This window comes from Drosophila teissieri, chromosome X (genome assembly GCF_016746235.2).
Source record: "Drosophila teissieri strain GT53w chromosome X, Prin_Dtei_1.1, whole genome shotgun sequence".
Classification (NCBI taxonomy): domain Eukaryota; kingdom Metazoa; phylum Arthropoda; class Insecta; order Diptera; family Drosophilidae; genus Drosophila; species Drosophila teissieri.
In genome coordinates, this window is record NC_053034.1 from 18,726,339 (window position 1) to 18,749,554 (window position 23,216).

General features: G+C 47.5%; 8 protein-coding genes across 8 annotated transcripts; 5 read left to right on the top strand and 3 right to left on the bottom strand.

The window, feature by feature from the left end:
* Window positions 1-551: 551 nt before the first annotated feature.
* LOC122624263 lies at window positions 552-1,755 on the bottom strand. The gene is made up of 2 exons (XM_043803754.1): window positions 1,714-1,755; window positions 552-1,295 (listed from the first exon to the last, which is right to left on the bottom strand). The coding sequence occupies exons 1-2, from the start codon at window positions 1,753-1,755 to the stop codon at window positions 552-554; spliced, it is 786 nt and encodes a 261-aa protein (XP_043659689.1).
* Window positions 1,756-2,781: 1,026 nt separating this feature from the next.
* LOC122622972 lies at window positions 2,782-3,542 on the top strand. Its single transcript, XM_043801800.1, has one exon. It carries the CDS (start codon window positions 2,832-2,834, stop codon window positions 3,489-3,491), a length of 660 nt encoding a protein of 219 aa, XP_043657735.1. The 5' UTR covers window positions 2,782-2,831; the 3' UTR covers window positions 3,492-3,542.
* Window positions 3,543-3,882: 340 nt separating this feature from the next.
* On the top strand, window positions 3,883-4,855 carry LOC122622970 (neuferricin homolog). Its single transcript, XM_043801798.1, has one exon. It carries the CDS (start codon window positions 3,929-3,931, stop codon window positions 4,787-4,789), a length of 861 nt encoding a protein of 286 aa, XP_043657733.1. The 5' UTR covers window positions 3,883-3,928; the 3' UTR covers window positions 4,790-4,855.
* Window positions 4,856-4,928: 73 nt separating this feature from the next.
* On the top strand, window positions 4,929-5,760 carry LOC122622973 (COMM domain-containing protein 3). The gene is made up of 2 exons (XM_043801801.1): window positions 4,929-5,232; window positions 5,294-5,760. The coding sequence occupies exons 1-2, from the start codon at window positions 5,061-5,063 to the stop codon at window positions 5,755-5,757; spliced, it is 636 nt and encodes a 211-aa protein (XP_043657736.1). The 5' UTR covers window positions 4,929-5,060; the 3' UTR covers window positions 5,758-5,760.
* Window positions 5,761-5,769: 9 nt separating this feature from the next.
* Window positions 5,770-7,576, bottom strand: LOC122622971. The gene is made up of 3 exons (XM_043801799.1): window positions 7,368-7,576; window positions 6,723-7,296; window positions 5,770-6,254 (listed from the first exon to the last, which is right to left on the bottom strand). The coding sequence occupies exons 2-3, from the start codon at window positions 7,275-7,277 to the stop codon at window positions 5,952-5,954; spliced, it is 858 nt and encodes a 285-aa protein (XP_043657734.1). The 5' UTR covers window positions 7,278-7,296; window positions 7,368-7,576; the 3' UTR covers window positions 5,770-5,951.
* Window positions 7,577-8,005: 429 nt separating this feature from the next.
* Window positions 8,006-13,005, bottom strand: LOC122623040 (dihydropyrimidine dehydrogenase [NADP(+)]). Its single transcript, XM_043801928.1, has 5 exons — window positions 12,836-13,005; window positions 11,325-11,388; window positions 8,462-11,266; window positions 8,246-8,403; window positions 8,006-8,175 (listed from the first exon to the last, which is right to left on the bottom strand). The coding sequence occupies exons 2-5, from the start codon at window positions 11,367-11,369 to the stop codon at window positions 8,088-8,090; spliced, it is 3,096 nt and encodes a 1,031-aa protein (XP_043657863.1). The 5' UTR covers window positions 11,370-11,388; window positions 12,836-13,005; the 3' UTR covers window positions 8,006-8,087.
* Window positions 13,006-15,363: 2,358 nt separating this feature from the next.
* Window positions 15,364-16,948, top strand: LOC122623927 (mucin-5AC). Its single transcript, XM_043803310.1, has 2 exons — window positions 15,364-15,524; window positions 15,594-16,948. Exons 1-2 carry the CDS (start codon window positions 15,411-15,413, stop codon window positions 16,788-16,790), a joined length of 1,311 nt encoding a protein of 436 aa, XP_043659245.1. The 5' UTR covers window positions 15,364-15,410; the 3' UTR covers window positions 16,791-16,948.
* An 829-nt stretch (window positions 16,949-17,777) lies between these two features.
* On the top strand, window positions 17,778-18,716 carry LOC122624267 (salivary glue protein Sgs-3). The gene has a single exon (XM_043803758.1). It carries the CDS (start codon window positions 17,778-17,780, stop codon window positions 18,714-18,716), a length of 939 nt encoding a protein of 312 aa, XP_043659693.1.
* Window positions 18,717-23,216: the final 4,500 nt, after the last annotated feature.

Sequence of the window (23,216 nt, forward strand, 5' to 3'; positions counted from 1 at the left end):
CGACAATTTATACATTAGTATTTATGCAACAAGCTACTTTTACTTACACGCAGGTGTGTGTGGTATATAGTACGATATATATGTGAATATATAGTATATATACAAATATATAGGAGACATTTGACGACCGCAAGCCCGAACACAGCAATTTACTTATATAACAAACCAAACCAAACCAAGTTTCTTTAAAAACTAAAAACCAAAATTCCGTAAATGCAGAATTTGTGGTGCGGAGTACGAACAATTATGTATGTAATCGAGGCAAAAGTTGAAGAGCGAAGAACGAATGGAAATGGCGAAGACCCCATGAAATACAATATATATACACTTATTTAAAATATTTAACAAAAAACAAACGATTTATATATATACATATATATACATACCACTAAATAGTTTAAATGTTTATTTATTGTATTTAAAAAAGATGAACGATAATGAAACCAAATTTAAATAAAAGTAATAACTCAAAAACCAAAACAAACCGATTTTCCCAACACAAGTTGGATGCATTTCACATTTTATTCAATAGTTCTTGTCAATTTTCTTCACTAAAAAATGGCGGCACAGGCATCGATGGCGGCGTTCAGCTCGCCGAAGACGCGGATGGCGTTCTCCGTGGACTTGGAGGTGCAGCTGGCCGCATCGGTGGCCACGGCGGGAACGCTCTTGCGGAGCCTGATCAGGTGGCGCAGCGAAGCCTGTCCATTGGCGATGTACAGCACGCTCTTGACGGAGAACTTGGTGTTGCATGTCTTCTTGCGGATGCTGGAATCCTTGTAGCCCTGGCATTCCTTCCTCAGTTGATACAGCTGATAGCCGTCGACGGTCAGTTGGAGTACCGCCTTCTTGGTGTCCAGCACCAGGTTGATCGACGTGAGGGCGGCAGTGCGTGCGCAGCCCAGGAAGTCCAGAGTGGTGGACGTCACCAATTCGGCGGAACTGGTGGTCACATTGACAGCACAGTCGCCCACATCCAATGCCCGCTGCTCGATGTCGGCCGCCAGCTTCTCCAGCTCCCTAATCGGCCACAGGAAGATCTTCAGCAGCTGGCGCTCCGTCAGCTGGATGATGTCCTTGGCCAGAGCCTTCGATTCGGCGATGAGGAGGCGCACTATGCTGTCCAAGACGGAGAACTCGTCCACATCCACGTTGCCCTCCTCGGAAAGCATCTCCTCCAGGTTGAAGCCCATGTTCAAATCAAAGTCCAGGTTCAGTTCGAGACCCAGCTTCTTGGTCAGTTCCTGCAGGGAAACATCCTGTTCAACCGGCGCCTCCAGTTGCAGGGCTGAGACCTGAAAACCGTATCCAAGTAAATGGATAGCAATCATTAACCATTGTTCTTGAACATTTGCATAGATTTAATTTGTAATTTTTTATCTCGTGGTAAATGTGTGTGGATTTCTATTGTATTCAAGCTACTGTGGCCAGACATAAGTCACATTAATCATACGCACTGTTGACCAACTGCTACAACTTTTCCTAGCAACTATTCATTTTTTCGTTAGTTTATTGTTGGCACTCAAAATTTTCGATAAGAATTAAATTCACTACTTCTAAAATATGTTCCAGGCGAACAGATATATTTAAATGAGGGTTTATCAGATATCACACATACGCACTGTTGGTCAGTCATTTTAAGTGAATCCTATTATTTTTGAGCCCTAATATTATATTTGGATATACATAGTATACACTTAATTTTCTACTTACAGCCGCCAAAGCGAATGCCAACACCAGAATAATACTCCTCATTGTTGGTTTTTAATGGTTTTAGCCGTGATCTCGCTGCGGAGTCACCTTTTATATGGGTGGTGGACTCACCTGGTGCGCATTCAGATTGCCATATCGGTGCCCCCAGTTAATTAAAATATATTCAAGAGTCTTTTTTATCGGTCAATTGGTATATTTCCCATTATTTGGCTTACTTTAATCGGAATAATTTCCGTCTGACTTTTTCCCCAAGACTCCAGAGAGAGAGAGAAAAAAAGAATGGGCTGTAAAGAGGGGGAGTCCGTCGATAAGATCGCAAATTATATTATATTGCGTTGGGCGATAAGAAACATCTATTACTGGATTCGCCACTTGAAAATCGCACCAATCGAAGCATCTAAATAGTGCCTTAATTATAGAAGATAATGTCATATAATTTATGGCCCTGCCCATGCCGTCGATTAAAAGTCATTGCGAAGTCAGGAAAAAAAACAGTGGCCATCCAATCTATGGAATCACTTGAGACGTTAGACACACATGCGCTTATGTTGTTTGCTTTTTTGGGTGTTCCCAGTTCCCGGTTTGTTGATAGATTTGTTAATTTCGTTATCTGGTTGGACTTTCGTTGGATTTCTGTTACCAGATAAATAAATAAGTCGAATATGATATGCATAAAAGGATCACTTTATTGTATCTGATGCTTTTGGTTTTGTACCAACCAAATTACATTACCGAAAAAAAAAGATTGTAATTATATTATTTTATTATTACCTTGGGGTAAAACTCTTTCCTACCCTTTCCACTCAAAAAGTATAAAAGTATATCCCTAAACAAGGAAATGTTATGATGTTTTGGATGTTCTTTGTGTGATCGGGACAATTTTAATCAAAATCCAAATAAGCGAACTCTATGAATAGCGCCCGAATGTAAAGTTCACTAATCCAACCACGGCGTGAGTGATTTACAACAGCTACAATGAATTTATGGCCACCAATCCAGATTAGCCAATTATCGTCTGCGAATAATCCATTCCTGAATGCCCGGGGTATAAATACGATTTCTGTTGACATTTCCCATTAGCAGTAGCAAAAGTATCAGCAGAAGCAATAGTATCAACCATGAAGCAAGCCGCCGTAGCCATTATCCTGACCCTCTTCGTGGCCAGTGGATGGGCCCAACCTCTGGACATGCCCACCCAGCTGGACGCCCAGGTGCGCAGCGTGGTGGATGAGATGACTGAGATTGGCAAGACCACCGGCCAGGCACTGGTGCAGCAGTACGATCAGATTGTCCTGGAGCCACAGCAGGAGTTGGAGGCAGCCGTCGACCAGGTGGAGTCGCGTCGCGAGGAGAGTCCCGAGTGCGTGGCCGCCGAGGATGACGAGATCACCCGCATTGTGAACGCCGCCCATGAGGAACTGCACTCATGCGGCGTTGTGGCTGCCCACACATCCGCCGAAATCGCCTCCGATGTGAGTGCCGCCACCCAGCAGCTGGTCTATGGAGGCTATAACCTGGGCTCCACCTACAACAAGTGCAACTCGTACAAGAACTCCGTGCTGAAGCAGACCTGCATGGCCAAGTTCTATGTCCAGGCCACCGTCTATCTGGTCAGTGCGCGCTCTTCCATCAAGACCATCCGCCAGTCGACCAGCGAACGCATCCCGGCTGTCTTCACCGATGGCAATGTGTGCACCCACTCCGCATCCTCGCAGGCGGTGCTCGGTCTCCAGGAGGTCAACAGCCACATCGATGCCTGCGTCTCCCGTCGTCGCTAGGTGATTAAAAATGGATCCTGGATTCTGCAAATAAAAATTATGGATATTCTATGCCAAATGTTATTTATTTATTTTTTTTTTTTTGAGTTTGAGTGCTTTCTTTGAGTAGCTTGGGTTTATTTGTGTTTTAACACTAAGAAAGAACTTATTAATTTTACATAGAAATTATAGAATGGTTTGTAAGCGTTATTTCCAAACAAAATCCTAAACGCCGGCTAACATTAGTGTATGAAAGTAAAAAAAGAGTATTACTGAATACCTGAATTCATCGAACAAATTAAATTATTAAGGGTGTGCATTTGTACCCCAATTTAGAATCCGAAATGCTTAATTTCAAACCGGTTTCCCGTTTTTTTTACCCAGCATGGTCACCTTAAATTTGGTCTCGGTCAATTTCAAGTGGAACCAGTTTCGGTTCCGCACTGTGAAACGGCAAGATGTTCGGATTGCTGCGACACCTGTTCAAATTGCAGTTTCTTTTTGTTGTGGCGGCCGTTTTGGGCGGCATTTACCACACAGAGATTAGGCAATTCCTGCGTCGCCAAACGGACAACTACCTGGACCAAGCTGACCAGGATGCGGGCATTCCCCTGGCTTTCCAAGCTGCCGACGACGTCGGCACACTCTTCACGCCGGCTGAGCTGGCCAAATTCAATGGCGAGGAGGGTCGTCCCCTTTACCTGGCTCTCCTCGGTTCCATCTTCGATGTGAGCCGCGGCATCAAGCATTACGGGTCCGGCTGCAGCTACAACTTCTTTGTGGGTCGCGACGCCTCCGTGTCCTTCATTTCCGGCGACTTTGAGTCGTACAATCCGGAAACGGCTGACGATGTGTTGACGCTAAAGCCAGACGACCTGATTGGATTAGCCGGGTGGCGGGACTTCTATCAAAAAGACTACGACTACAAGGGACGGTTGATTGGGCGCTTCTACAATGAGAAGGGCGCACTGACCACCTATCATCACAAGTTCCTGGAGCTGCTGGAGCAGGCGCGTGATGCCAAGCGACAGGTGGAGGAGCTGCGTGCCCGGTATCCCGGCTGCAATATCGAATGGAGCGAGGAGCGCGGCACACGCGTCTGGTGCACCACGACCAGCGGCGACGGCAAGGAGCGCTCCTGGATCGGCTATCCCCGCAAGCTGTACAGTCGTGGCAACAAGAGTTTCCAGTGCGCCTGTGTGCCCGATTCGGAGTTGGACGAGATCGATGCCGGCGGAAAGGTGGCTCGCGGTGATGCCATGCTGAAACCGTACGACAATTGCGAGCCACAGGCCAGGGAGTGCTTCTACAGGGTGTAGCGGCGGTCCTTGGATTTGTAAATAGTAAATAGTGCATTTGGATCAATAAATTATACGTGAAACGGAGGTTGAGTTAACATGGCTCGCAAAACTGGTTCCGGTTCTTTTCTGTTAAGAAGCTAGCTGTAAACAACAACTGTTGGTCACACATAAAAGCTGCTGTTAAGACAGTTTGCTGTGCTGTTAGGCGCATTTCTTGTTTACAACCGGTTCAATTTAATAAATATAGCTTTTGTTTTAATAAATCGCCAAGGGATTTTAACTATCACACATGGATGCGTCGCCAGGAAGTTCCTCCGCCCTGAAAACAGACACCGAGGAAACTGGACTGATTTCTCCGACTGTGGTGGCCGGCTTAAAGAACCTGGGTGCCATTATTTCGCTGCCACTCACCAAACTGCTCATTGCAAATTCCTTGAAACTAACGCTCCATCCAGATGCCAGTGAGTTGAAAGTTGGAAGTCCGTTCAGCCCATAATCTAATTCATATGTGCTCCACCACAGCCATTGCTCCCGTGCCCGAGCTCTATGCCAGCAATGCCGCCTGCGCCAAACAGAGCGAGTACGCAGTGGTCACCCTCTACGCCCTGGCCACCAAGCACGGCTGGGATGGTCATCAACTGCGCCAGCAGCTGGAGCAACTTAACGTGGAATCAGCCGCCGTGGACGAGCTGAGTCGTGTTTACGAGGACAGCCGCAAAGATTTGATTCTCCGCCAGCTGCAAATAGGCCATAGCTTTCCGCACATCACGGACATCCAGTGGCGCATCGTGTGCGACGTCAAGTCTTCCACCTCTGACTGCAGCACGGGCGTGGCCAGCTTCCACATCAATCTGGGCAACTTCCGGCAGAGCAGCGGCGAGCGGGTGACCATCGTTGAGTTTGTCTGCAACGCCGAGGAGCTGCAGTCACTGATTAATCGTCTAAAGGAGATCGAGCGGCACTGCCAACAGATGGCCGTGGTCTAGGGAAACAAGCTCTTAACATTCTTATCGATTATATTTCGCAGCATATATAACACAAGCTTTGTCGGCTATATACAGTGTCGGAACAGAAAACCTAAACAGTTAACACAGTCATCATCACTAAAAAGGCTACGACTTCATTATTGGACTATAACTCCAATGGCATTCACTTCGGCGACCATCTTCTGCCATTTGCGTCATTGGGCCACCTTGTGCGGCGGTGGCACCAGCAGCTCCACCAGCTGGTCATAGTGATTCGGCGCTGTGCAGTAGATGGTGCCCGAGAAGCGGGTGCTGTCGTTCTCCTCAGCGGCAATCACTGTGCAATGGTTCTGTTGCGACAGGCGCATGTTTAGACCACGGAAGCGGTGGTCCTGCTTGTACAGATTGGCGCCGTCCCGCGGCATAAAGTACGGCCGGCCGCTAAACGGATTCAGGAAGTCCGCCCAGTAGCCCAGCGACAGCAGGCGATCGCACATGTCCCGCGCTGCCAGCACAAACTGCAAATGGAGTCGTCATTAGTTATGTATATGGTGTCTTTTAGGTGTACTCTTGTGTAGATAATAGGCGAATTCCAACCACTAACTTTTCTGTTTTCTGATTCTCATATTCCCGCATGCAATATTTTATACGAAACTGTCGAAGCTCCTATGCTAGAATTTCTACTTAAATCTAAGTTAGTAGGTACCTTAAACAATGCTTTAAATACAGATAATTATATTACGAAATTCCAGAAATTAGAAACATATTTGTTTCAAATGGTTTATAATATGATGGCTTGTTTAAAATTGGGCACCAATCCTGTGCCGTCTTGAGGAAGGTCAACCACCTAGCCTTCAACGCGAGAAACTGGTTTGATTTTGTATAAACAAATAATCAAGGCAATAACGAGGTCATTCCCCAAACGATTACACTACAGTGTGATTTCCTGCTTAAGTCCGGATGCGTGAATAAAACTGATTTCTCACCTTGGCGGCGCCCATTTCGATGTCTCCTTCATAGCTTAGTACGAGCATAGTAATGGATGAGTCCCGCTGCGCGACGACGCGCACCGGAAAGAGCTCCACGAGCGACTCGCGGATGAGCATGGGACACTGGCAGCAGGTGAACTCCAGACGCGACTTGTCCGTGTTGGCCTCCTTGAGGAAGTTGACCAGCTGGCCCAGCGGCTCGAACAGGCCGACGGTGGTCGTGTCGCCCTGCCAGGCGGGCCCAGTGGCATTGGGCAGATAGAAGCGATTGCTCCGTGCGGCGGTCAGTTCCCAGTTGGGTTCGCTCTCCAAACTATTCAGCTCATCGTCGCCGTCGAGATCTCGCGACTTGGAAACGGTCTTGAAGGATTCGCCAGCATCCGACGGTGGACCATTTCGCTTGGAGTATTCAGCCACTGGGATGATGGCCGTGGTGGCCACCTTGGCGCGCAGCAGGCCGTTCAGTCTGTTGGGTCCCCGATTCCCGGGATGTGAAACGGCCAAGGTTGGTGCACAGACGGTGCCCAGTACGCGACTCAGAGATCGTGACATTATTATATCATAGGCTTTTCTGCAAATGCGTAGAATCCGCTGGCAATCAGTGCTATTTTGAATGCGATGCAATGCGACAATGATGCTCACCTTGGCTGGCGGAACTGGATTTGGAGCGCTGTGCTCTGCGAGCGCTTTCGAATAATGCCGGATTTCCTGTGGCTTTCGAATTCTACGTGGAATTTTGTTTTCAAGTAGTAGCTATCGTTTATTCAAACGTACAAACGACTTGTTTTTTTGGGGGCACAGCTGCTACTTGATTTCTACGCAGTTCCGTTTTTCGGTTTTTCTAAACTTTTTGGTATCGACGAACAGCTGATCCCCGTCGATAGTATCGCCTATGCTAGGGATGAGAAAAGTACCATGGCAAATTATTCGAGTTTTTAATATTTCGAAACAGCGAAGTAAATTTCATTGTTGGCACTATGCCTTAGCTGTTTGTTAAATTCAGAGAAAAGATTAATTTATCGCATTTCTGCGTTTTTAGTAAAACAATTGGTCTCGCCAATCAGCTGGTCCCGTTAGAAGGTATCGATAGGAAGACAGATATCGATAAGGGCGAAAAAAGCTTGATTTGCGCGCAAATTTTAAATGCGAATTTGAAATCATATCAAATCGGTTAAAAACCACTTGGATTTGTTATCAGTGATATAATTAAAAGAAGTATTAAAAGAACATCGTACCACAACGATTTTTCAGTTCTTTTACCCCATTTAAAGCGCCATAAGTTGCTTTTGAAACATGTTTTGTATTTAATTGAATTACATAGGTGGAATTTACTATCAGTATTTCGCGTAGAACTAGGGACTTTCACTGGCACTGGCTGAGCGCGTGGGTGTAGAAGGTCTTCTCCTCGACTCCTCTCTTGATCACGTGCGGAATCTTCTTGGGCACCATGCTGAAAATATACGACAAGATGATGAAGTTAGTTAACCAGAAAATGATGCAGGTGCTCTTGAGGAACCCACGTGATGCAGTCGATGATGGGACACACAGAGACGCAGAGTGTGCAGCCCGTGCAATCGTCGTTCACGTGCGGAATGTGGGTGTCCTTGTCGAACTCGATGGCCTGGTAACCGGAATCGGCGCACGTCATATAGCACTTTCCGCAGTTTATGCACATGTCCTGGAAGAAAAGGCTGTAATTGGAATTTGGGATACTTTGGGGTTAACGCAGAACTCACATCATCGATTAGGGCCACCTTCTGCTGTTTGTTATCCAGCTTGTTGTATGACCCGATCTTGTTCAGCGCCGCTCCGATGACATCCTTGATTCTCGGTGCCGGCCTGGGTGCTCCATTCGCCGCCGGAGGAGTGCCCTTCGCCTGCTCGGCATCCCAAAGAGGTCCCTGCTGGCTGCGCAGCTCGGCCATCTTGATGTCCCGCTGCTGCTGGTAGCGACCAAAGAATCCCAGCGTGGCTTTGCCCTCGCCGGTCAAACGGACAACGGGCTTGCCCTTCTGGTGGACCGGAGTGGGTGGCGACTGGCCATCCCAGAAGGGACCGTCGACTGGTGGCGGATTGGCCTTCAGGTAGAGCAGAGCCTTCAGTGCCGTGCAGTAGTCCTCGATGACGGTGAAGTCCTGGTTCTGTACGGAGGAGCAGATCTGCAGAACAGTGGCGCCCGCATGAATGAACTGCAGCGCAACCTCGCCGGAATCGATGCCACCGATGCCGAGAATGGGGAATCCCGGCACCCGATTGGCAATGTCGGAGATGGCCTTCAGAGCCATCGGACGAGTGGCGTTGCCGGAGACGCCGCCGTAGGTGGTGCGCTGCTCCTTGCCAATCGCCGGCCAGGCGGTGGAGTCCGCCTTGAGGCCCATCAGTCCCTGAACGGTGTTGATGGCAGATCCGCCATCGGCTCCTCCTCGCTGCGCGGCCGCCGCAATGGACACGATGTCCGTGATGTTTGGCGTCAGTTTGATGAAGAAGGGCAGCTTGACCGCCTGGCGCACCCAGCGAGAGATCTGCTCCACCAGCTCGGGATCCTGGCCGCAGGCCAAGCCCATTCCCCGCTCGCCCATGCCGTGGGGACACGAAAGATTCAGCTCGAGGGCATCGGCGCCCGACTGCTCCGCCTTGATGGCCAGCTCCGTCCAGTCGGCCTCGTTGAAGCTGCACATAATGCTGGCAATCACGATCTTCTCGGGGAAGTCACGCTTCAGTTCTCCAATCGATTTCAGCCAGTACTCGGCCCGCTTCTCCGAGATGAGCTCGATGTTCAGGAAGCAGCCCTGCTGCGGTCCATACTTGTAGCCCGACGTGGTGCCCCTGACGATGCGCGGCGAGACGTTTGTGACCAGGTCCTTGTCCAGACCGAAGGTCTTGGTCACCACAAAGCCCCAGCCCTGCTCGAAGGCGCGCCGGATCATGGCCGTGCTGGTGGTGGGCGGTGCGGAGGCCAGGCCGAAGGGATTCTCGAACCGGATGCCGCACATCTCCACCGATATGTCCACGGCATCGATGTCCGTGTAGAAGAGCGGCAGTGCAGCCGGAGTGTCCAGTGGCAGGCCCTGCAGTTGGCAGTGAATGCTCCAGGCGGCCACCTTGCCGTCATTGACCGACTCCACCGTGGTGTTGGCCACTCCGGCGAGATCGCCGCCGAGGAACACCTGTTGCACACTGCTCTGCATTGTGACCCTGTCCACCACGGGCAATTCGCCGCGGAATTGCAGCGGCGCCAGTGCCGCCTTGACATCCTGGTTCTCCAGTCCAGATCCAAAGGCGGAGATCACAAAGTTGGCCTTCAAGCGCTGCGTCTGCTCCTCATCCTCCACCCACTTATCGTTTTCGTCCTGCTCCGTGCGACAGAACTCCATGGCGGTGATCAGGCCATCCTTGACGATCACTTTGCGTGGACTCAGGTACGGCAGCAGTTCGCATCGCTCGTCACGCGCCAGCTCCACCTCTTCGGGCACAGCACGGATGCCGGAAGATCCCTTCCGGAAGACGACGAACACACGACGGGCGCCGCATCTCAGCGCCGAGGTGGCGCAATCGAAGGCCGTATCTCCGGCTCCCAGCACGATGACATTGCCATGGAGCTTGGGCAAACCGGCGGCTGCCTTGCAGGCGCACAAGCCCGGCTTCGAGCCATCCGACACCAGGGGCAGGAAGTTCTTCGAGGTGTAGAAGCCATTGCTGGGCTGGAGGCCAGCGAAGATGGGATTCAGCTTTGGCTCCGGCAGGCCAATGCCCACGAAGACGGCATCGTGGCCGGAGGACAGGAGTCCCTGGACGGTCAGATCCTTGGTGCCCAGCGAGCGGCCCGTTTCGATGCGTACGCCCAGATCGCGAACCAAATCGATCTCGAAGTTAACCGCATCGATGGGCAGACGATACTGGGGAATCTCGGCGGCACTCAGGCCACCCAGATAGGTTCTCCGCTCGTAGATGGTCACATCGCGATAGCCCAGACGGGCCAGGAAGGTGGCGCACGACAGCGATGCCGGTCCGCCGCCCACGAGGGCGATCTTCTGGGACAGCGGATTGGCCTCCGCCTGCGGTGTTCGCCGCTGCCTGACGCCCATCTTCTTGAACACCTCGGTGGCGAACTGCTGGAGGCCACCAATGTTAATCGGACCCGCCTCGGAGGCCTGCAGATTGCATCCGCCCACGCAGAGATCGCTGGTGGGGCAGACCATGCCGCAGGTCAGACCCAGCGGATTGTCCGAGAAGATCGCCTTGGCGGCGCCGTAGAAGTTCTTGTTGGCAATGCTCGTGATGAAGCTCTTGATGTCCAGCTGCGTGGGGCAGGACTTCTGGCACGGCGCATCCGCGCACTTCAGACACCTGGCCGCCTCCTCCAGAGCACCGCGCTCCGACAATGTGGTGTGCTTGATGTCCGAGAAGTCGTTGGCCAGTGTGGTGCACGGCGGAGCGGCGTGGTCCGCATTCCGCTTCCAGTGCTTCTTGTTCTCCTTCGTCTGCTTGGTGGGCACCACGGAGCACTGCGTCTTCACGCGAGGATTCAGCGACAGCAGGTCCTGCGAAGAACAAAAGTGTTTCAATATCAACGGCGGGAAATCAGGTCAGCGGACTTACCTCAATGTCTGGGGAGTCCTTGCTCAAAAGTTGGGGCGGACTCATCTTGCTGGCAGCTTATCACCTGGGAACGAAGCAGTGGCACATTTGGATTACAGATTATGGATGGTGGCCACGTGCAGATCGGCAACCTGCGGCTATCTAGATCTACCCTAGAAAGAATACCCTAATCGCGTTGGCGACTCCCGTTCTTATCGCTGCCCCACTCGAAAGCAACGCGATCCTGGACAAGACGCTGTATCCAAGTGCACTAGTGCCACCATTGGCCTTATCATCTATGTAGGAGCGCGTTATCATTTATCAGTCAAGGCGGCGACGGCCAGGGGAGATTATGATGGCTTTGCGATGGATCGCATATTGGCACCACCCGGTTTTTTATACGCCCATGTTTTCCCTCCAACAGTTTCAGCCCCAAAATAAATGGGGCCACCCCCCGGAGGAGCAAAGATTAGGAAACGGCGAAGGTCACGATCAAGGGGGCCCGTTTCGTTTTTTCCGCGATAATTGGGCACACACTCAACGCACTTTTTCCAATTCGATTTGATATATGTATCTTGTAGGTTGAGTATCTCGTGCTAGCATAAACACCTCTATTTAATGTATCTGTGCTTACAAGAAGTGAGTGCAGTACAAGGTTTTCATGAATTAAACTCAGAATATATAGATTATTGCTGCTTTCCCTTTTAACGTTGAGAGTTTCCACAAGTACCAGTTAATATTCGCCACAAAATGCCAGATACATTGTAAAGTAATACGCATTTAGAAAACTGTCACCGTTGCAAATCGAAAGCGGAAGCTGTTTTCTATTTGTAAATTGTAGAAGCGTCTGCCTTTAGCTTTATCTTCAAGGCATGTGTCTTCACATAAAGTAAACAGATCGCGGGTATTATCTGTGCTATCTTCGAGGAAAGTGAGTTTATAGCAAGTATACCGATTGTAAGTGGTCCTATTGCCCGTTTATAAATGATAAAAAACTTGTTCGTATCATTCAGTTAAATGTCACTGGGCTTTCTGTGAAAAATGCCCATTTAAACACACAAACGTGGAGCGTTTTGCCTTACAGACCTTCAATCGAATTCAATTCAATTAATATTTTGTATTTTTGTAACACGCGCTATCTCCCTCTGCACCGCGCGCCCTCTCGCTCTCGCACACACTCTCTCAGTTGGCGCTGATTAAGAATTTTTATAGATGTATTTTGTGTTTTTTTTTGTTATTTGACATAATAGTTGAAGCCCCCAGCTGCTGTCTGTGCGGCCCCCTTTCGACACCGCCACCCCCCACCTTCAATTCCATCTCATTATCAGTTTGGCTCCGTGGTCCGGCAAGTTTTTGAATATGTTTTCATTATACGTATACATATGTGTTATAGGTATATGCTAATAGCGAAATGCGAAAAACAAGTTCAGAATTCGAGCTGCTTATGCTTAAATTGGGTTCCATTTCATTAGATTGTTGGGTGTTTTTTCCTTATTTGTTTAAATAACAAGATTAGTGGCCGCAATACATACCGATCGAAGAAACGTTATTAGCTAATTTATGAGCACTTTTGGTTCAAATCTTCAGATTGGCACAGCAAAAAAAAAATTGGTGTTTACTAACTGAAGAAAATCGGGTGACACTAGCCCAACACAGTGCGACGAAAAACACGCGAAAAATTCGAATTGGTCTTCACACTGGAAACGCCCAATTGGAAATGCTCTTGAAGAACGATTTCCAAATCGTCGTTAACTCGGTTTTGCGTCGCAGTCGGCGTCGCTGCCGACGTCGATCTTTCCATAACACAGGGGCGTAGCCAAAGGGGGCCGTAGCAAGGGGGGCCTTAGCGCCCAATGGGGGCATCACTGGATTTTACTAGATTTAACTAAAGATTTAGACTTAAGATCACAATATTCCCTGGTCAATCCTAAATCAAAATTGCATGTTAAGTTTCTGGGCAAATCTTTAAAAGTCTAAATCATATTATATCTTAACTATATTTTTTAATAAATCGTATATAGTTTAGTGACCTAGTCAGGCTGGTAACACTTCTACGTCCATGCAAACAAACGGGTGTCTTTGCAAAACCCGCGATCTAGTTGTTTATGTTGCTGAACACTTAGAAAAACAGGCATTATCACTACGAGATAAGATCCATTTTCAATTTAAATGTTCATCTGGTAAAAGTATATATAAGGTTTATTTTTATCAAACACTGATATGTTGCATTAGATACTCGTATTTTATGCATTTGTCTCTAAGTTGCTATCTTATCGAACTTTTCTAAGTGTAGATACTCTATTTCAAGGCGTGCCATTCGATCGCCTTAGTTTTGTTTACACGTTCTCTGCTCTCAGTTGCGCTTTATTCAATAACTTTACATGTAACTACAGTGAATATTCAGAAGAGCGTACTCTTACAAATTGGCAAACAAATGCTTTAGTTATTGCAATTGTTCGAATATGAATATTTTTGTTCAGTTTTCTTACTTGACATATTTGGAATGGTTTTAGATATGATATATCATTTTGTAGAATGCTAACACTTTGTAAATAAATATAAGTTAGTTACATATAATGAAGTTCCACTTAAGAGTGTTTGCTGTAGCACGTTACATTAGTTTACTCATATAATGGCAGCCCAAAAGAATGCTAATGTATTTGTAATATATATATATTGTTATAGCTTTACTTAATAGTTTGTTATATTACAGCTGAAACATTTACAAGTTGGGACTTTTTAATACAACTCGAAGTTGACATTTCGACACCTTACATTTTACACATTACGCGACTTTTACATAAGCCAAGCCGAAAAGTATGCAATTGTTTAATTGATATGTTATTTGAAGGGTTATGTTTAACAACAAGAATCGTAAAAGTTTGTCAAATGTTACAGATTTGTTTAGATAGCCACTAAATTTGTATTAAGTATAGTAGAGTATGTTGTGTTCCCAGTATTTCTAGCATTTATTTTTGGCCATAGAGCCACTGGAGGACCCTTGTGTTTTCTGGTGTATGGGCCTTGGTTTATTTTCCATTTAAGTGTAATCAATTTGGCCATAAACTCTCAGGTATTGTAAGTACCAAGTGCCAAGTGCCATTGGCAGTGATCCGGGACATTGGCCATCAGTTCGGGATAATCTCTAGCTGGATGGCCAGATGGATGACATGTATACAGTAGTCCTTTCTTCTTTGCCTCCCAGGAATGGAGGCATTAGGATTAGGTTGGATCATTCTTCATTCTTCAGCACATTCTTCATTTGGGTGGTATCCCCATTTTTGGTATAATTCTTCTGATGTAAACCATGTGAGAAACCTTCTTTATTAAAATTCTGTCATAAAATAATCAGTTTTTGTACCAAAACCTGTCAAGTACCTTCTGGGATTTCGGTTTGTCTGGTGTTTGCCCTACAAATGCATTTTTACTACCTTCTGGGATTTCCGTTTGTCTGGTACTTTAAGCCGAAAATCCACCAATTTGCCCTACAAATATAAATAAAAGCAAACAAACTTGCAATGATCTTTTCCAACGAAAAACCTGTTGAGCTGCACAGCAACGTGAAGATCGAATGTCACGATGGCTCGCAGATTTGGGATGCGTCACTCCCATTGTTATGAATCTCCTCTGGAAAGATCGGCGCCAGAACCAGTAGAAACAGTAGAAACAGTAGCGACGAAGGGAAGAAGACGGGACAAACACGATTATCTGGAGCTGCCAAGCCGCCCACTTGACCTCCCCCCAGATTTACCGGACTTATCTTTACACACTTCCGTTTCACATCCGCGGGGTATGTGGTGCGGGTTTACAACTGTATTTTGCAACCCCAAAGACCCTCCAGCGACGTCAGAGCGGGGTGAAAAACAGGCAGTTATTTTATTTGCACCATATACGGACGTACGAGCGTATCTGGCTGCCTGTCTATCTGCCAGATACAGATACAGATACAGATACGGACACAGCCACAGATACCGAGGAGGTGCGAGGTGCTAAGCCCGATAAGGCCCACCATCACAGCATCCCCGACGGATTGGCCAGCTATATAATCGGCTGTATTCTCGGCCAGCAGCTCACACAACGATCGACCGACGTTAGCCACTGGCGACGATGACAACGACCACATCTCCTAGAGAAACCACACAGACCACTTTCACGGTTCGCAAGATGACGGGCCGCCGAATCTCCAAGCTATCCACAGTCGTGCTGTTCTGCGCCGCCTTGGTAAGTTTCACCGGTGGACCCAAGTGAGCCGAGGATTAGGCCGATACCTGACCATTTGCTAACTTGCAGCTGCTGACCAAGTCCTGCGGCATCCTGGCGCTCAGCGGCGACGGTTCGGCGCCATCCCAGGATGTGGCCCAGGCGGAGCTCTGGAGCGATGCCACCACCACCACCATTCAGCCAAGCGAGGAGGGCAGCGGATCCGGTGGCTGGGAACTGACCACGGAGGCGGAAACCACCATACCGAGTGAGGAAACCACTGCTGGCGATGAGGAGACCACCGTTTCCGAAGAGGAGACCTCCACGGACGCCTCTGGCGATGTAGAGACCACCACTGCTGTGCCGGAATCTTCACCAGCTGCCCAGGAGAGCTCTTCCGCTGCCGAGGAGACCACATCCGCTGCCGAAGAGACCACATCCGCTCCCGAGGAGACCACTTCCGCTCCCGAGGCCAGCTCTTCTGCACCCGAGGAGACCACTTCCGCACCCGAGGAGACCACTTCCGCACCTGAGGAGACCACTACGGCTCCCGAGGAATCCACATCCGCTCCTGCAGAGCCAGAGAGTTCCAGCTCTTCCTCTCCAGCGGAACCCGAGAGCACCAGTCCTTCCACGCCGGCAGATACCACCATTGCACCCACGCCGCCCACTTTCAAGTGCCAGACGGCCGGACTGTTCCCACACATCAGTGGCGACTGCAGGCGTTACCACAGCTGCCTGTTGAATCCCGTGCTGCGACAGCTGCAGGACATCGAGCTCATCTGCCCGGAACTGACCGTCTTCTCGCCGAGCCTGGGCAGATGCGTGAGGGACTTGGCCGAGTGCCTGGAGGAGGGCTTCCAGTGCCTGGCCGTGGGCAGGTTCGCCGGACTGGATGAGACCTACTACTACAACTGCGTGGCCAGTTTGCAGGGCGGCTTCCACAAGTTCATCGTGCGCTGCTCCAGCGGCCAGAGGTTCGAGCCACTGTTCGGCGGATGCTGGCGCTACGACTGGACACAGATCGTGCCCGGACAGGAGGCGAACGAGATCAGCGACCTGGCTGCCATCAAGCGGGAGCTGAAGCTGTACAAGGCCGAGGCCAAGCTGCGCCTGAAGGCCCAGAAGGAGCAGGAGAAGCTGGCCAAGAAGCAGCAGAAGCTGGAGGAGAAGGCCGCCAAGAAGGCGGCCAAGGAGCTGGCCAAGCAGCAGGCGAAGGCCGAGAAGGACAAGGCCAAGGCCGAGGCCAAGGGCGAATCCATCGAGAGCGCCGAGTCCGCGGAGTAACTTCCTCCCAGCTCCGAGCTTCGAGCTCCAGCTCCTTTTCTTCAGATAAACTCTTCCATCTATGTTGGTCCCTTGCTCTAGTCTAGTGAAATTATCCTTCCTTATTTTGTATACCTATTTTTTTTTTGTTTTGTGGTGTGAATAAATATTTAAAATTATATGTTTGGTGTTAAATATTTGGAGAGTCATAGTTAGTTTCCATTTTTATTTATATAGTCATTTTTAGTCATATTTAAAATAGAAAACCTTGACCTTCTTATAAGGTCGCAGTTTTCGAGGTTGAACAGGTGTGAAATCTTTCAAGAGATAGGCGACTTGTGATAACCTTTTTTATTTGTGTTCTTACTACTTTCCAGACACAGTAACTGGTCTTACTTTCTTTATCTCAACTAATGGCTTTGTTTTTCAGGCACTTTTACAGCTTAAGTGCAGCTTAACGTGGTAAGGTGAACAAATATTCCAGCCAAAGGTTATATGTATATCTTAAATATACATTTAAAATATCTCTTACAATAAATAGAAAAGGTTTTGGTAGCAAAAATAAAACAGTTTGCTATGCCCAAGTAGTATAAATATTTTAAATACATAGATGTGGAAATAAAGTAAAGTAAAGTATTCGCTGTAGAAATGTTAAGAAGTTACCATTAAGTTTGAAGAGGTTTTCACACTTTATTTACCAGTTAACGAGTTTGAAGGGAACCCAAAAATGGGAATTTTCACTGCGGAAGAGATACGTTTCTTCGAGGGCATATGGAGATATGACCGGGCTGCAATTTATAATGATCCCTTATCTGAAGCTTAGTCACCGGGCCAGACTTTTGGCCACCACTATCGACATACCTACGAATTCTGTCTTTATCAGCTAATCGCTGGCCATCTAGATGATTGCCACCGTCACTCCTTGGGCCTGGCTATAAAAGAGCCGTTCCGATTGTCCGGCCAGTTAGTCCGTCGAACCAAGTGCCGAAAAACGAAACCCCCAACGAGATGTTCAAGCTAACGATGCTGATGGGCCTGGCCCTCATCCTGGCTCCATCCACGATCCAGGCCAAATCCCTGTGCCGCAGCAGCGGCTACTTCGCCCAAGTGGATAACACACCCAACTTCTACGCCTGCCAGTCCACCGGCCACGGTGGCTACACCATGCGCCACCTGCGCTGCCCCGCTGGCCTGGTCTTCAGCTCCTCGATGGCCCAGTGCGTCCAGTCCATCTCCGCGTTTGAGGCTCGCGACGATAGCAACATCGAGAACCCCACCATTCCGCCGAACAACCTGGATGACAGCACCACTGCTGCCTCCACCACCGAGAAACCAGCTACCGAGGCACCTAGCACCACCGAAGCACCTAGCACCACCGAGGCTCCTGCCACCACCGAGAAACCAGCTACCGAGGCACCTAGCACCACCGAGGCAGCCAGCACCACCGAGGCAGCCAGCACCACCGAGGCAGCCAGCACCACCGAGGCAGCCAGCACCACCGAGGCACCCAGCACCACCGAGGCACCTAGCACCACCGAGGCACCCAGCACCACCGAGAAACCAGCTACCGATGCTCCCGGAACCACCGAGAAACCAGCCACCGATGCTCCTGGCACCACAGATGAGCCAGCTACTGATGAACCCGTAACCGACGAGCCTTCGACCGACGAGCCGGCAACCGGTGAGACCAGTACCGATGAGCCCAGCACCGAGACCACTGATAGCGGCGACGTGACCACCAGCAATGACGCGGAAACCACCGAGGTGGACAACGTGTGCGCCACCACCGGAATGTTCCCAACGGAAAGCTGCACACACTTCATCATCTGCAGCTACGCCGAAAGCGACGAGCTGAAGGCATACACCAAGAAGTGTCCTGGCGAGATGCAGTTCGATCCCTTCAACTCCGTTTGCTCCGCAGGTTATGACTGCACTGCCAGAAAGTAAAGAGGATTCCAGTCGAGAATGGATGATGGTGTGCCCGATGGATTGGTGGTGTGCTGAAACCCAAGCGGGGCAATAAAAGCAATCGCTGCGTTAGCCAAACCATTTGATCGAGCTCTAGCTTTTATTTACTTCACTACATTTTTTTTTTTCACGTGTGATTACCTTTTTTTTGGAGTGAATAAATTCCAGTTTAATTATTATTAATTTATTGAAAATCGTATCTGGCATCTTGATGGGTTGTCAAGTGGCTGCGAGTGGCGAGTGACGCCAATTTCGAATTCAATTTCAATTCCATTCGCATTATCCATCATGGCGATAAGAAGGGATCCCATTGGGCCTCCACTATCTTATCGCCTGTCACTAACGATTCCCATTTGACCAACTCTCGAGTGACAAATTAGCCTCGCAAAGATGTCGCCAAATCGATTTCGTGATCACAAACCGAGGTTTACTTTCGCAGTTTCGAGCTGCTTCTAGTCACACCATCCAGGAAATGCTTCTTATTTTTCGGATAAGTAAGTGGTTATAGTAAAAGGGTATACTAGATTCGTTGAAAAGTATGTAACAGACAGAAGGAAGCGTTTCCGATCATATAAAGTATATATTCTTGATCCTGATCAATTGCCGAGTTGATCTGGCCATGTCCGTCCGTGTGTCCGTATGAACGTCGAGATCTCAGGAACTACAAAAGCTAGAAAGTTAAGATAGACGCGCACCCTGCACCCCGCACCCCAAAAAAGTTTTGTTTTCAAATTAGAAATATAGAAAATATATATATTTTATATATAGAAATATATATATTTTTTTGATAGAAATTAACAAGACTATTACACCCTGGACCCCATACCGCACTTCCTATCAATATGGCAGAAAAAGGGTGCAATTTCTTATTCGCACTTCCACTAGCTGAGTAACGGGTATCTGATAGTCGGGGAACTCGACTAAAGCGTGCTCTCTTGCTTTCGTTGTTTTCGGCTATCATCCATTGAACTTCAGCAGGGAAATTTTCTGGAACATTATCTAATCTTTGCTACTTTCATTCATCTTTCACAAAAGACTCTCTTCTGCGACTGGCATTTGTAGATTTAATGCAGAGATATACCACTGAGTTCGAATCTTCCATAAAAATTAAGTTAAATAACTTTTAAAAGCTATATTTTGCTGGCGTTATTTTGTGGTAATAGTCTGTACTTCGGTTCTCATAATTGAAAAATAATAATTGCTCGTCTAAAGGCCTTTTGCAGTTCCTGGAACCCTATCTTATCTAAATTCTACTGATTAATCTTGACCTGTACTAAACTAAATTGTCGTTGATTGATGAAACCTACTATGAAGAAGTTATTGTTTCCCTGTTTTCAACTTATTGACATCTAATTGTTCAGTTTGTATGGTATTTTGTTTTGATTTTCATGTTCGTTATTTAATGAAAACTAATTAACGTAGTCGAGGCTTTTTAATCAAGCGAGAATTCCCCGAATATTATCTAATCGTTGTCAAATGAATATAAATAATTGCTACTTATTTTCCCTTTTATGATTTGATTTACCTCAGACAATTTCGCAGTTGATATGTAAGAATGTTACGAAGCTATTTAGTTGTTGTTAATAAATGAAACAGAAAACACAGGATGTGTAGAGTACAAATCCTCTTTCCCTTCCTATATTGTGAGCTCTTTTAAAATTATATATTTATGAAACTTCAGTTGACATGCAACAAGGTATAGCAAAAATATGTAGACTATAAAAACTGACTACTTTTTTTATGTCCTTATATATATATTATAGTCATTATATTTCCCTTTTGTAATTTGATTTATTTATGATTTGTTGCTACTCATGAGTATTTTATTGCAAGAATTTTTAACATACCCTCTTTATAGATTTTTATTAGGTCCTTTTCCATTTCTGGCTCCCTAAGGTCCTTGTGCATATATACTTGTGTTTACCCCATTTGAGTTTCTGGTAGTCCCATAAACCCACGTAATAAGCAACATATCATTTGCAGTTCCCTTGTCCCCGCCGTGAAACTGGCATTCAATCACGTGCCGCGCTCTTCACGGCGATAATGAATGAAAATACCCGAGTTATCTGGTGGTTCCGTGTCTTGGCGACTTGGCGACTGGGCGGTGGATCGCCGTGTGGCTCGGTCAGTGGTTCGTTCGGCCTTTGGTCAGTGGGTGGTGGTTCGTGGTGAGTTGGTAATATAGTAAACTTCCGCATGGCGGAGCACGGGTCAAGAGCTGATCATCTTCATGTGCGAAGGTTGGGTGATGTGCAATGAATGCGATAAATGCGCAAGTTACCGCCGCAAACCGATGGACGCGGATTCCCAAATGAGTGAAAGTCTCTCACCGGGCGCCATCGCAATCGCCGTGGCAATGGAGCTCGGACTGGATCGGAATGGATCGGATCGGTCCGCTGCCCGGAGCAGTTGCATAAAAAGTGGCGGATGGACGCGGAGCATCGACGACGACGCCGCTTGGTTGGACAATTGCGCATGCGCGTAGCTCGTTAAAATGCCTTCTTTCGGCGGCGACAACTGAAGCAGGCCAGAGTCTGGCCAAATTCGCTGCTCGGAGGCAGTAGTCCAGGCACGTACGACTACAGCCCCTCCCCATCTTCAACCCCATGCTCCATGCTCGTCCCCATCCCCCTCCCCAGCCGCCTTCCAAATCGCAATCATAAAAGCCTGGATACGTGCATAGTGCCATTTGGCACACAAGCGCTTGCCATTTGGCCCTAAACGATCATAGGCAAATGAGTAGTTAACTGAGTTTGCGAACACGGAGAGAAAATGTGGGGGAACATTACTCAATGGGCTTCCAAGCATATGTAACGAAGAAAATGCTATTCACAAATAAATAGTAGGGTTTTAAGCTAGATCCTCAGCAAATTGAAACAATTATTGCATAAATATTTCAACAATTTAAAGGAGTTAGGCATACTTCTTATTATTTTAGTTGCTTTATATTTGCTTTAACTCTTAGCCAACACTTTGTACATATTTATATCTACATATGTATGTCTTGGAATAATATTGGAATAATAGAATAAATATCTATTCATATTAAGTCTTATTAAGCGGATTTGGCAATAAACTTCGGAATTCAGCGCAGCATTTAGAAAATTATACACAAAACTAACAAACTATAGCTTTGGGTCACCTCATGTTCAACTTGATGGTGGGAAAAATGAACAGGCTCCTATTATATTTAGCTAGTATATATACTAGCTGGTAAATATTATCAGCGAAGTCACAGCTGCTTTCTTTGCCTCGGTTCGCCCTGCACAATTGACTCGGCAAATATTGACTTGCTGCACTCTTACTTTTCGCAGTGTAGATAGGGGCAGGGTATCGGGTATCGGGGTCACCGCACAGTATCTGATACCCATCCTGCATCTCGAACAGTGGATCGCTCTTGTTGACCACTTTCATTTGTGCAAACTCGGGGAACAATCGACGCACCGCCGACAAACATTTGCGTGCGAACATTTGGGTTTCGTTTCTTTATTTTTTTTGGCTGGCTGGGGGATTTGGCTTTTGGGTGGGGACACCCGAGATAAATGGCCAGATACAATTGTATCTTTATTTGAATGCCAGCGCAGACGCGTACTCGTTATGTCATTTGCACATTTGCACATTTACACGTTTTATGCGTTTTTTGTTGTGTTATTTGTGTCGAGTTGTTTTTCGGTGCTATTATATCTTTTATCTCATTTCGGGCAGACACTCTCCGCCAGTCAAGATCAACATTTAAATGTTGTACGATTATGCGAGCTTCTCTGGACCGCAGGCCCATTATCCATTAAGATTATGTGTGGCAGCAGCTTCCTAGTAAAAGCCCGGCCAAAACCGAGCTGCAGTTGAGTAACTGCCGTCATGAGCGTAATCATGATTTGGAAATTGAGAAAATTGTCAACTCCTAAGCGAATGTTGGCGATGTAAACGATGTAAGCGATGTAACGGGCTGTTGGAATGGCCATTTCTACGGATGGAATCCATCGATCTGCTAATGTGGCAAGACTCCCCGTAATTGAGGAAATCTTCAGAAAACTCTCCAGATGAGGTGGGGAAAGGGAATTGGCACACTTGAGGCAGCCAGCCACTTAGGCAATCAGATTGGCTGGCCAAGTGTCATAATCATCGGTGGCATATCAGTTTCAGGGGAGTCAGCTACCAAAAAGACCTGCTCCTTGACTCGCATGACTTGTGTGTATCTAAAAGTTAATGTGACAAAAGGGGTCACCGCATATGCCCATTATTAAACTCATTTTTCGTAACTGAAACTCGCAGAGACTCGACTATTTTCTTTACTGCGTTTTGTTTTTCGAGGTGAAAACACCTTTGGTTTTATTTTCAATGCCTTGAACCTACCTTGTTTTCCATTGCTTATTTCATATTTGTAGTACTGGATGAGCTGTTCTATTTTCATCACTAGTTTACCTAATTGATTTCTTTATTTAAACATATGTTATCCTTGTAATACAATTGCATTAAACT

Bases quoted from the DNA above. Each gene is read 5' to 3' on its own strand.
- LOC122624263 (XM_043803754.1), bottom strand. From the start codon at position 1,755: ATGAGGAGTATTATTCTGGTGTTGGCATTCGCTTTGGCGGCT. The intron at 1,296-1,713 runs GTAAGTAGAAAA...TACGGTTTTCAG, and splicing joins TGGCATTCGCTTTGGCGGCT to GTCTCAGCCCTGCAACTGGA.
- LOC122622972 (XM_043801800.1), top strand. From the start codon at position 2,832: ATGAAGCAAGCCGCCGTAGCCATTATCCTGACCCTCTTCGTGGCCAGT.
- LOC122622970 (XM_043801798.1), top strand. From the start codon at position 3,929: ATGTTCGGATTGCTGCGACACCTGTTCAAATTGCAGTTTCTTTTTGTT.
- LOC122622973 (XM_043801801.1), top strand. From the start codon at position 5,061: ATGGATGCGTCGCCAGGAAGTTCCTCCGCCCTGAAAACAGACACCGAG. The intron at 5,233-5,293 runs GTGAGTTGAAAG...GCTCCACCACAG, and splicing joins AACGCTCCATCCAGATGCCA to CCATTGCTCCCGTGCCCGAG.
- LOC122622971 (XM_043801799.1), bottom strand. From the start codon at position 7,277: ATGTCACGATCTCTGAGTCGCGTACTGGGCACCGTCTGTGCACCAACC. The intron at 6,255-6,722 runs GTGAGAAATCAG...CTCCATTTGCAG, and splicing joins TCGAAATGGGCGCCGCCAAG to TTTGTGCTGGCAGCGCGGGA.
- LOC122623040 (XM_043801928.1), bottom strand. From the start codon at position 11,369: ATGAGTCCGCCCCAACTTTTGAGCAAGGACTCCCCAGACATTGAG. The intron at 8,404-8,461 runs GTGAGTTCTGCG...CTTTTCTTCCAG, and splicing joins AGGTGGCCCTAATCGATGAT to GACATGTGCATAAACTGCGG. The intron at 8,176-8,245 runs GTGGGTTCCTCA...GTATATTTTCAG, and splicing joins CCCATCATCGACTGCATCAC to CATGGTGCCCAAGAAGATTC.
- LOC122623927 (XM_043803310.1), top strand. From the start codon at position 15,411: ATGACAACGACCACATCTCCTAGAGAAACCACACAGACCACTTTCACG. The intron at 15,525-15,593 runs GTAAGTTTCACC...GCTAACTTGCAG, and splicing joins TGCTGTTCTGCGCCGCCTTG to CTGCTGACCAAGTCCTGCGG.
- LOC122624267 (XM_043803758.1), top strand. From the start codon at position 17,778: ATGTTCAAGCTAACGATGCTGATGGGCCTGGCCCTCATCCTGGCTCCA.